The sequence below is a fragment of the Erpetoichthys calabaricus genome, chromosome 2 (assembly GCF_900747795.2).
Source record: "Erpetoichthys calabaricus chromosome 2, fErpCal1.3, whole genome shotgun sequence".
NCBI classification, from domain to species: domain Eukaryota; kingdom Metazoa; phylum Chordata; class Cladistia; order Polypteriformes; family Polypteridae; genus Erpetoichthys; species Erpetoichthys calabaricus.
The window spans coordinates 230,788,753-230,801,231 of NC_041395.2; the positions used below are offsets into that span (position 1 = coordinate 230,788,753).

Below are 12,479 nucleotides of genomic sequence, written 5' to 3' on the forward strand. Positions count from 1 at the left end.
AGCAAATTATAGAAAAAAACCCGATCTAAATCAATTAAGTAGCCTGCCAGTAGTAACTCGCTAGGCTAATACAGTGGAGCACTTTAAAAAACTGCTGAAAACACATTACTTTAACATGGCCTTCTCATAACTTCACTGTAATTTAAATCCTGATACTCTGTATATCCAATTCATTATAATAACTATTCATGGTGGCTCTAAAATCTGTACTAACCCCTACTCTCTCTTCTGTTTCCTTTTCCGGTGTTTCCGGTGCACCATCTACCCAAAGCACCATGATGTTCCAACAATGATGGATGGATTAAAAGCCAGAAGTCTGTATGACCATCAGCATCAAGTGACTCCATGAGAACCCTAACTACAAAGAGGACTATTTCATTTATGTTAGGTAGAATGCCCAGAGGGGACTGGGCGGTCTCATGGCCTGGAACCCCTACAGATTTTATTTTTTTCTCCAGCTTTCTGGAGTTTTTTTTGTTTTTTCTGTCCACCCTGGCCATCGGACCTTACTCTTTTCTATGCTAACTAATGTTGTCTTATTTTAATTTCTTATTTTGTCTTTTATTTTTATTTTCTTCATTATGTAAAGCACTTTGAGCTACTTTTAGTATGAAAATGTGCTATATAAATAAATGTTGTTGTTGTTGTTCTCTCATGAAAAGCAGACAGACATGCAGACAGACAGACGTTGGATTTTATGTATATAGAGATGTATGCAGAAACAGCTATGAATAAATTGAACTTGGATGAGTTCAAAACTGGAGTGAAATTTGAAGAAACGTTAACAATTTAAGATATGCAGATGACCCAACGCTGCTTGCATTAAATGAGGAAGATATAAAACAACTGACCTCCAAAGTTAAAGATGAACTCAAAGAGGTGAGACTGAAACTCAATACCAAGAAAACAAGAATTATGACAACAGCTGTAAACAGAGAAGCTGTGATAAAAATCGACAGCAAAGAAAGCGAATTCATCCAAGATGTCATTTTTCTGGGATCCAAGATTGACCACATTGGAGAATATGCCCCCCAAAATTAAAGGAATATTAACATTAGGCTGAAGTGCAGCTTCAAAACCAAGTACAAAACAGTCTTTCCTATTATATTCCCCAAAGAGTGCAAATGCTGGACGATGAACAAAGAAGACTTTCAATTTATAGTGCTAGAGAAAGCTGCTCTGCATGTCATGAATGGAGAGAATTACGAATCGAGAGGTTCTGAACTATATTAAGCCATGAATATCACTGGAAGCTAAGACCACCAGACTGACACTGACCTATTTTAGCCATGCTCTGTTTTTCCAATTTATTGGAAAAGGTAATAATGTTATGTAAGGACAGCGGAATAAGGAAATAGAGGCCAGCAAAGAATATGCTGGACTGATACCATCATCACTGACGCTGGAATGAATACGAAAGATCTAACAGAAGCTGCTAAACGTTTGGAGGGAGCTGGTCCATTAGGCTTCTAAAAATGAGACACGGCTGAACAGATAGTCAAGTCAAGTCAATTTGCTCCCTGTTTCTGACAGCCCTTCCCTTTCATTGTTGTCTAAGTAATGATAGTAGCATTTCTGCTTCAAAAGAAAATGTTATGCAAAATGAGCAATAAGCTTCTCTCTGTAATTTAATAATTGAAATGTAAGAACCTTCAACTTTGCCTTCTTAAGCATTTTTCTATCATATGTTCAATGTGATTTCTTATCTAGAAAAATATTACTTCTTCTAGCAGTTGACTTCCTACCAGAACTTCAGGCCTATTTCCAACTAATGGCCTGAATCTGTTGGCCCTGCAGTGTTCTCTATACCCATGGTTGTACATGCCAGTGACATCATGAGTGGGGGGGCCTCAAGCCCCTGAGCTCTGGCACTCACCCCCTGATCTTCCCGATCCACCCTTTTCAATCTGTCATACATGTACAACTTACATGAAACCCAAAGGGGAACCGCTCCCCTCATTTTCAGTCTGCCACAGGTGTTCAGATCTCAACTTGAGGTGCTGATGTTATGGTGGACCCCAGCCGGGACGCCCCTTCGCTATATGTTCAGGGGGAACAGCCATGGACTGTGAAATATCTCCCTCTGGACCACTAGATGGCAGCCGCCCCTGGGTTGGAGCGGTGCCTCGGTTTCCCGCAGCGCCCCATGGGAATTGGAGTTGGGTGCAGCCCTGTTGGGTCCCACAGACGCCGCCAGGGGGTGCTGCAGCTGGGACTCCTGAGCTCTTATGGGAAGTGCAGCCAGAGCACTTCCAGGTGGACTGTAAAAGGGGCCAGCAGCCACCACTCGAGGTGCCTGAGTCAGGTGGAGGAAGAAGAGTGTGGTGTGCTTTATTTTGTGTACTTGGGACTGTGTTGTGCTTGTGGGACACAGGGAAGACGTGCCCCACAGGTGAAGAAAAATAAAAGCTCACTTACTTTTATACGTGCCTCCAGTGTCAGTCTGTGTCGGGTCGGTGCCCATATAGCGCCTTTTGCTACAACATTTAAATTTAGGCAGTTCATAGCCAGTTAGTTGTGAATCTCTCACTTTACTTAGCATTGAAATCTTTAAAGCTCTGTTTGTCATAGGATGACGATGTTGGAAGGTATTACAATGATCTGATGCCAGTCAAGACAAACCAGGCACTAGGATCCCATTTTTTGATTTTTTGTGATGTGAAAAGTGTGTAAACTTTGTGTTTCATTAGCCATTAGCAAAAGAGGGTCAGATTCTATTAGTTATAGTAGATAAATTACAGTAGATAAATGAACATGTATGTTTGAGACGTCTGCACACAGGAAGGATCATTCTAATATGGCCTCATTAGAATTTTATGTCAAAAATGTCATTATAATTCTTGAGACTGAAATGCTGTTTTCTCTGTTTTTTTTTTTAATTAGTTCCTGTTCTTTTGTATTCAAACATCTAACTTTCAGTGTTCCAAAAGCTGTAGATGTTTTACCTTGCCAGGTTGTCGCCTTTGTCTCTGGTTAGGCTATTTCTCTTTTGAGGGGCTGGCACACAGAATCGTAGCTTGATGGAAGGGGTGCCAAGTCAGCTCCCCTGTGGCTTCGAAGTCAAGATGTTGAGGCGCTTGTACTTCCTCAGACAGGCAGAGTCTCTGTCAGGCTGCCATTATAGCAATGAGAATGACCAGCTCAATTATGTAATTACACAAATAGGAACTTTTCATTTTCTCTGGACATGCTAAAAGAAGCGAAGTGCAAATGCAACTTTTTATACCCTCAAAACATTACAATATTATTACAGGCTGTAACACCTGTACGTACATTTGAATGCTCCGCATTAAGTTTCCTTGACTGCTGTAAGTCTTAGGACAGTGCGGTACAGCTTGGTGGCCATTAATTAAAATTCGCTCCTGGTTCTTTTCTTCATAAATCTGATGAGTCGCTCACCGGTGGGATGTCCCGTTTCCAGAAGACCCTCCAAACTTCGCGTCACAGTCGCAGCACCAATCCCCGACGTCAGCCCTCTAATCCCCGACGTGCGCCCTGCCCTATAAAGATGTTAACCCTGAGAGCAGCTGCTGTAAACAGCGACACGCCGCCGATGTGTGACGCGGGCGCCGCATTTCTTCTATTGATTGCTTGCATTTTCCAGTGCGCTTTATGAACTGAACTTTTTTTTTTTACTCTGCGACTAACTTATTTAGCTTGTTGTATGCATTGTTTGCTTTTATGAAAATTTGCCGACTATATAGATAATAGCTTTTGGTGTTTTTTTTATTCTTGTCTTTTTTATTATTATTTTGAATCATTAAGAAGTTTTTAAGTGTTCATGATGTTGAGACCGCTTCTGTGTCTGCTCTTTGCGCAGCTGCTTGCAGCGGACGCGCGGATCTCCAAGCGTTACGTCCCCGGCTGTCCCGAGCGATGTGACAAGTCTCAGTGTCCCCCCATCTCCGCTGACTGCCTCGCAGGCGACACGCTAGACCACTGCGACTGCTGTCCAGTATGCGCAGCCGGGGAGGGAGAACCCTGTGGCGGCCAAGGGCTGCTCGGCGAGCCCGAATGCGCAGAGGGATTGCTGTGTTCCGTCACTGACGGAGTGGCGCATTCGGCCACCGTGAGACGAAGGAGCAAACCCGGAGTATGTGTATGTAGCAGCAGCGATCCGGTGTGCGGCAGCGACGGAGTGTCCTACAGGAACATCTGCGAGCTGAAGAGAGTCAGCAACCGGGCAGAGAAGCTGAGGAAGCCACCGGTCATCTTTATTCAGAGGGGAGCCTGCGGACAGGGTACGTGGGCAACTTGATTTCAGCTTTGTGTAATGTAACATAGCCATACAAGTCACATTTCGGTACTGCAGTCACAGATGTTTCTCTTTAAACTTTTAACAAAACTCCGACCATGGAAACGTTTAGCAAAACGCCTCAGTGATCGCTAGAATGCAATCAAGAGTGCCGTTTTACAGGTATGAGTGATTCGAAAGTTTTTCTCCCCACTCTGTTTGTCCATCCATCTCCCAAACTATTTCCATTACAGAACAGCAGGGAGCAGGAATATCCCGAAACCTCGGAGCCAACCCTGAAGGGGATAGCAGACCATGGCAGAATAAATCAGCGCTGTCATTTATTTCTACAACTGCAAAAGCCCGACCAGTCTGGAGGGGGAGGAGACAGGGAAGCCTGGCTGAAATATTTGAGCTATACGGCTAAAGTGCATTTTACTGAATACTGAGTCATTCATAAGCTGGCACGAAAAGACAAGCGGTACAAGAAAATTCATGTGGCAGGTGTTGCAATAATAACAATAATAATTCAGTTTATTTATATGGAGCATTTCACATGCCGAAAACGCTTGTTAAACCACACTAGGTCAACAATCAGAAAGTAGCATTATCGTGTTCTTTCGAATTCCTCAATAAAAGTGATCCCTTACGCAAAAAATGGGATTTCTTAGTATCCCTTTAAGAAAAGAAAAAAATACGATTTTATTGCCATGGAGAAAAAAAACCCACTTAGGATAAATATACATTTATTCATTTAAATAAAGCTTTTAATCATAATTGAATAATCCAATACATCATTCACACATAAAGCAAACGGTTTTAAGGTGTGTGCTTCCATTCCTCTGACGGCATTTTGTTTTTCTTTTAGAAACTCCTTAAAGCTGTCATTCGCTTGGCATGAAATCGGTGCCGCTCAGTTTTCCATTTGGAATTACATAAGCTGTTGGCAGTAACGTTATTTGCCAGCTGATTACAAAAGAAAACAATAAAAGAAAAAGATGCTTCCATGGTAAACAGGTGTTTAGATGGAGAATATGGTCATGTAAAAGAAATCGTCAAAGGTTCCACACATCAGAGTACAGCAATTTGTACAAGAATGACGCTGCCAAATTCAAGTGTTTTCCTGATACGTTTATGTTGTTTATTGATTTATATATAATAGTAATTTATTAGACTTCTATTGTCTTTAGTGTTAGTTCTTGAGTTGAGTTAACCTCAGACCTTAATTTGTATAATTAGATGTAAAAATGGATCAAATATGTGTATGTGTATGAATACATGCATCAGTTCTTCCATTTTCTAACTCTTCGTGAATACAGCATTAAATAGTATATCCAATTTGATATATATATATATATATATATATATATATATATATATATATATATACTGTATATACAGTATACACAGAATGAGAACAGTGAGCTTGGATGAGCTGTGGCACCCCAAGCCTGGCATTTAATCCAATGGAGGGTTGCTAGGGGTACAACTCATCCCAGCAGCATCAGCTCCACAGCAAGAGACAATCCATAATGCAATGCTAATCCTTTAGACTGTATTTTAATGCATATATCTGTGATAAATGAATAAGAACCATTTTGTCAGCTACACTCTTATAAGTAATGAATGGTTCTTTAATAACACTTTACTTGGTTGTGTGGTTTCTCCTAGAACTATTCCTTGACAAAGTGTCATTTCGTTCTGTGAAGGGTTCTTTGCATATAAAATTGGTTATTTAGGCTATGAAAAGGTATGTATTAGCATCCTGGGAAGAAGGAATCATAATAGATTGATAGCCTAAGTGGATGGGCATTGCTGCTGGATGGATCAATGTACCTGTTTCTGGTTGGCAGGAAAATGAATGGATGAAGGGAGACTGCAATATGTTCTCCAATGCACTTCATGGTAGCAACCCTGTGGCGGTTTTACCACTTGGACAGCCGGAGGACTGCATGGTAGATGTAGTCTTGACAGGTAGCACCATTGGGGTCCTTCTGTGGTGCTGGAGAGATTTGTGGGAGGGGAACTCCCCAGTTCTAAAGCTCAGTCTGAGTCACAGGTGCCTCTGAACTATGACCCTGATGTGCTGGAAGTCCTCTTGGGCCTAACTTTAAAAGAAGTCTCCCCACCTCAGCCAGGGGAGTCAGAGTCGAGAGCAGAGTAGGGTGACATTCACTTGGAGTGGAGTTGGAGGAGGTGAGAAGTATTATGCATGGTGATAATTGTGCCAAAAGCCTGCAAGAAGGTATTTTGCTCAATATGACTAACTAAACTAACTAAACCCATGACTTTAACCTGTATAATTGTAGCCTTGGGTTTGAGCCTGTGACTCCCCCTAGCGTAAACATTGGACAAAATAGGAATCATAATATATAATAGGCTACCTAGTAGGTGAGTTGAGCTACTAACAGATCAAGAAAACCTGAACTTAGCTTGAGTTACTACATACTGCAAAAGTCTTTATAATTCATGAACAACTTGCTATATTACAAATCTTATTCCGTCTATTCATGACTATTTATGGAATCCATTAAAAAAACGTTCTTTCTGAAACTCTGAAACCTCCATGTGGATAGTTCCTTTGGGAACCAAAAGTGATTCCCCTATGGCATCACTCGGTACTTTCACTTTGGCACCTTCATTTTCAAGAGTGTACAGTATACACTTTAGCATGTGGACATTGTTTGTTTAGGAACAATATACATTAAATATACATTAAATGCATACTGAGTATATTGGGCATGTGTTTCTGGGTTTTACACTTGTATATTGGTTTGGTTTTTATTTTACTGTTTTGCTATATGCAGTTTATTTACTGTGCTGTTTCTTGAGTAAATCAATGTCTTCTTTCTTTCTTTCTTTCTTTCTTTCTTTCTTTCTTTCTTTCTTTCTTTCTTTCTTTCTTGAGTGGTGAGTGGGAGGAGCTTTGCATGTGCACTGGTGTGGGAGCGACTGCAGGTTTGAATTTTTCCTTTCTTTTCCTATCCTTTTTTTTTTTTTTTTTTTTTTTTTTTTTTTTTTTTTTTTTTTTTTTACTGATTTTTGTCTTTGCTGTGTTGTTTTTGTCACCACTTTGGCGGCCTGAGGGTGGTCAGGATGACCTCTATGGCGGGTGCCAGTTCCCACAGGGAAGATTTTGAATCACTTATTCTCTTACTCCCCAAATAGTGTCTGTTGGCCCCTTATATAAGGCACCAGCTAGTGCTCCAGGTGCTCAGTAATGAACGTCTGGCAGCACTTCCAGGTGTGGCAGAAGTGCTGTGCTCCAGGGCTCAGGAGCAGCTGTAGCACCCCTTGGCGGCACCCACGGATCCCAACAGGGCTGCACCAAAATCTAACTTCCATGAAGCTCTGCGGGAGTCCGAGGCACCACTGCAACCCAGGGGGCTGCCATTTAACGCTCTGGGTGAGGTAACGCTCTGGATAGGCTGGCTCCCCCGGTCCTTCCAGTGTGGATGCATCCTGGTTGGACAAGGGTCCCGGCCATCCTCCACAGTATGTGATAGTGGTTATCCCATAATCGCTTTAAAAGTATTATCACAAAACTGCGGGCATCATTAGTTAATAAGTACACATGCTGGATCTGGCAGTCACTTCTCTTTCTTTCAGACCATTTGTTGTCTGTTGTCATCTGAGTGTTTCTTTCTCTCCAGCTAAAATAGACAGGGTTAGGATTGGCATGTTCAATGTTAATGGGTGCAGAGATGAGGGAAAGTAGAAGGTGCTGTGTGGGCGGCAGCGTGCATTTTAGCCACGGCATGAATTGGTGATTGGCAATCCTTCTGGCTAAACATGTAAATCTGTACTTGTGTCAGCAACTGAGTTGGTGTATGACCATCTACTGGTAGTAAAAATGGAAACTGAAAAATGTTGGTTAGTTTTTATCAATGTGTTTGCACCAACTGACAGAAAAGTCAGACTGAATTTCTTTGTCTTGTTGAATACCACATTTTCACAATTAACTAGTGATGATCATGTGATTCTACGTTTTTTTTTATTGTACTTTAAACAATGAGTTAGATAGGAACCATTTGGAGCCTCTCCCACCATCTGCTTAGGCACTGCGCCTTATGTGTGAACAGTACAAGATGCAGAACATGCAGAGGACGATAAATGGGGGCACCAGACAATATAAGTGGGTGCAGGTGAGGGGTGGCTCTCTCCCTCTGGCCAGACTGGACTGGCTATATACTTTTAAACATCATCTTAGTCTTTTTAATTCATGTTTTTTAACCCCCATAGTCCTTTCAGATCACTGTTTAGTTATTTGTGAATTGATATCGCCCAATTTACAGCATAAAAGCTCCCATTGGCATTTTAATGCCCAGCTTTTATATGACTTGCATTTTAAAAACAGTTTTATCTTTTTCTGTATACAATGAAGGAAGCAAGTAGGGCATTTTTCATCTCCAAGGCAATCGTGGGACATAGGAAAAATGTAAATTTGCCAGTTATGTCAACAGTACACTTTGAATGTTACTCAGACCATAACTGCATCAATGAATCTTTAAGAGCAAGAGATTGCAGAGCTCCAACAGAACATGGCTTCTATATCTTCTGAAGATGGACTGGAAAAGTTAAAGAAGAAGAAGGTGGCTTCGTTGGATCTGCTGGATTGTAAAGTCCAAGGAGTGCTGGTCCATTCATGGTTTCAGGCTGAAACAGAGTAAGATGCACCCACCAGATATTTTTTTGGATTGGAAAGGAAATAGGGTCTGAGCCGAATGGTCCACTGCTTATGATCACCAGAAGGTCAAGAGCTGAGGGAAATGCATCAGATTTGTTCAAAGTCTGTGAACATTTATTCTGAGCTCTTCTCTAAATAGTTGTTAGGGAAGTCTACAGAAACTTTCACTTTTTTAGAAGGTATACCAAATGTTCTTGGTGAACCTCTATCTGAATTAAAGATATATCTCTTCAGGAGCTTATGTTTGCCATGGAGCGTTTAAATAAAGGGGAGGCTTTAGGAATTGAAGGAATTTCAGTTGAATTTTATCAAGCATTTCGGACTATTTTGGCACCTTACCTGTTAGTTATATATATTTCAGGAGAGTTTGGATAAGAGACTGATGCCCACGAGTTGTTGCAGAGCAGTGGTTATTGTTTTGCCCAAGTCTGGAGACTTAAGGAATACGAAGAACTGGAGGCCTGTGGCGCTGCTCTGCACAGATTATAAAATCACCACTAAACCTCTGGCAATTAGTCTAAGAGAGGTGATGGCCTCTCTGATTCATCCAGATCAGAATTATTGTGCACCTAATACATCCATCCATGACAATATCTGATTTCTGATTAGAGATGTTATGCAAATATCTAAACTGCTTAGTCTGAAAGTTGGGCTCATTTCTCTTGACCAGGAGAAAACTTTTGCTGTATTGGATCATTACTATTTGTGTTAGGTTCATGAGGCCTTTGGGTTTAACTCCGGGTTTATTTCAATGATAAGGTGCTCTACAGTGACATTCAAATTGTTCTGAAGAATAATGGTAGTCTGAGTGCTCCGTTTAGAGTAGGTTGGGGAATTAGACAGATTTGTTCTTTGTCAGGGATGTTGTTTACCCTGGCTGTTGAACCCTTATTAAATGAATTAAAAAGAGCAGTGAGAGGGTTGTCTGTTCCTGGGTGCCCTCCACCATTCTGGACAATGGCATATGCAGATGACATCACGGTGCTCATTGAAAGCCAAACATATGTTGGTGGCCGTGATTCTATTTTGGAATATTTTCAGAGGGTGTCATTGACAAGGGTAAACTGGAGTATTGATGGAGAAGTGGAGTGAGATACCACCTAAATTGCCTTCAGGACTCCAGTGGATGAAAAGTGGCCTGAGATATCTAGGCATTTACCTTGGAGATGAGGCTTTTGTGGAAAAGAACTGGGAAGGTGAGCTGGATGACGTGAAACGTTGCTTAAGTGTTTGGCAATGGCCTCTCATACAGAGAAAGGGTTTTGATTATTAATAACTTAGTAGCCTCATGCATGTGGCTAAGTTGAACCTCTTCTTGAACTTTTATTTAGCATTCAGAGACAGCTGCTGAATTTTTTTTGGAATGGAAGGCATTAGCTGAGGCAGTGTGTGCTCTATTTACCTGTTAATGAAGGAGGATAAGGACTTGACTTTGGCTGATGACATTTGCAGCTGAAGAAATGCTTTCCAATTGCAAGCTTTACAAAAATGTGTGTATTATCCAGCATACCTGTCCTGGAAGCCACTTGCTTGTTTCTTGTTACGATAAGTGAGAAACCTACATATTGTTAAGGCTGTCTTTTAATGGAAGATAGACACCTGTCAGCTTCTGGCCTTTTGCCTTTCTACAGCAGTTTACTCAGAGTGTGAAGTCTCCTTGAGCCTTGTGTTGAATGGAGCTATGCCAGTATCTTTTGAGCTCTGGAATACCCAATTCTGAACTTCAAAGTTACACAATCTGTAAGAGTCCAATCATTACTGATCAACTCTCAAATAATTCAAGTGTGCCACCTAATTGATATGGAAAAGTTCTGCTGGCACAGCATTGAGAAGATGGCAATGACGTTGAGATTATGCTACTTGAGACAGGCTAATTAACTGCTGCAAAAGATCATTGCCAACCTCCCAGTGGAAATAAAATCTCTTATTGGAGACTTTCTGTCTGACAGTGATGAACCTGAGTCCAATGAAGGGCTTCCTCACGTGACCATGGTACCAGCTGGTTTGGAACCGGAGGATACTGAGGGCATTATGCACGCAGTCTACAGCATGGAACAACTTCCTTAGACAATGCTGTGGGGAAAGATCTCTATAGAATATGCATGCTGGCACATCACCGGGAACCACTGAGCACAACACAACACAACAAATGTAAATTCTTTTGTGGAAAGATGGTGTGTTCATGAGGCAAATTGTAAACTTGAGGATAATGACTTGATTTTTCTTATTTGAAGTATGAATTAGGATTGTTTTCTTTTTGGAGTGAGTTGGGTTTTTCTTTGTTTTACTTATGATAATGTAGATGATATTTTGATTATTGATCAATAATGTTAAATTCAAAACTCTTTCTTTCTTTCTTTCTTTCTTTCTTTCTTTCTTTCTTTCTTTCTTTCTTTCTTTCTTTCTTTCTTTCTTTCTTTCTAGATAAATGCTCTGTCTAGTTGTAAATGACATGCATGCTAACTAATCAAAGGTTTCCAAGGTTTTTCAAGCTCAAATGGTCCTAATTCCATAGAGTGAAGAAATTGTTTAATTTCAATATAATTAATATTTGCCGTAGTTTATCATCCATCAATTTTTTTTATTTTTGAGCCTGCTTAATTCAGTCCAGTGTCTTCTAGAATGGATTTTATCCTGGCAACATCAGGCAAATGGCAGGCACAAATCCTGAATTGGTCATCAGTCCCTCACAGCACAGACACATCAGTCCATCTGGATCTGGGTATCCAGTCATATTGGAGTCTTTGGGATATGGAGAATGCGCAAACTCCACATGGGTAGTGACTGAGCTGATGGTTTAACCCAGTACTTGGTGCTCACCACATGCTGCCTATAAGTTAATGGATTCCCTTTAAGGTTGGTTGAGTTAGAGATATACCATTAGATCTGAATAAAATTAAGTGATTTGTAATCTAATCCTTTGGATCTCCTTTCAGAGATCCATGAGGCACTTGACAAGCACACAGGATAGATTATGAGATCATTCTAGATAAGCCATATAGAAACAACAAGAAGCAGGCATAGTATTTACCGTTAGATAAGCATGTATTTGTCAAGAGGATTAGCTGGTATTAAATTAAGATTACATTTCTATAGCTCTCGACATACAGCTCACGCACACTGTTTAGCAGCGTGTTCTTCATGAAGTTCCCTTTAATCTCCACATACAGTATGTAAGATACAGTAGTTTAAATACGATGGGCATGAATTTCCAGAGCTGTTTTCAGTTTTGTTTTACGTCTTGGAAATGTTGCTGCCATAACAAAATACAGTGCTTTAGAAGTCCATGTATCTATTCTCTGAACTGTTATTTTTTCCAATATGGGGGTTGCAAAGAGACAAATGTTTTGCCCAGTAGCAATGGCTGTAAGGTAGGAGGCAACCCTGGACAAGTCATCGGGCCAAACTTCTTTGTACGAGAGGCTGTATTAATGCATTAGTGTTTAAGATGGCTGACAATGCCAAACTGACCCTCTGTGAGTGTGGGTGTGCACATGAGTGGGCCCTGCACTGGACTGGCATCCTGTGCTCACCCAGTTCATTCATATTAGGCTTTGC

At 40.9% G+C, this 12,479-nt stretch overlaps 1 protein-coding gene across 1 annotated transcript in view; it reads left to right on the top strand.

Moving 5' to 3' along the window:
• The first annotated feature begins 3,513 nt into the window (after window positions 1-3,513).
• Window positions 3,514-12,479, top strand: part of htra1b (HtrA serine peptidase 1b) — a 152,813-nt gene continuing 143,847 nt past the window's right edge. The window contains exon 1 of the mRNA XM_028795231.2: window positions 3,514-4,241. Coding sequence (XP_028651064.1) covers window positions 3,782-4,241 — 460 coding nt within the window. The 5' untranslated portion in view covers window positions 3,514-3,781. The remainder of the gene's footprint in view (window positions 4,242-12,479) is intronic.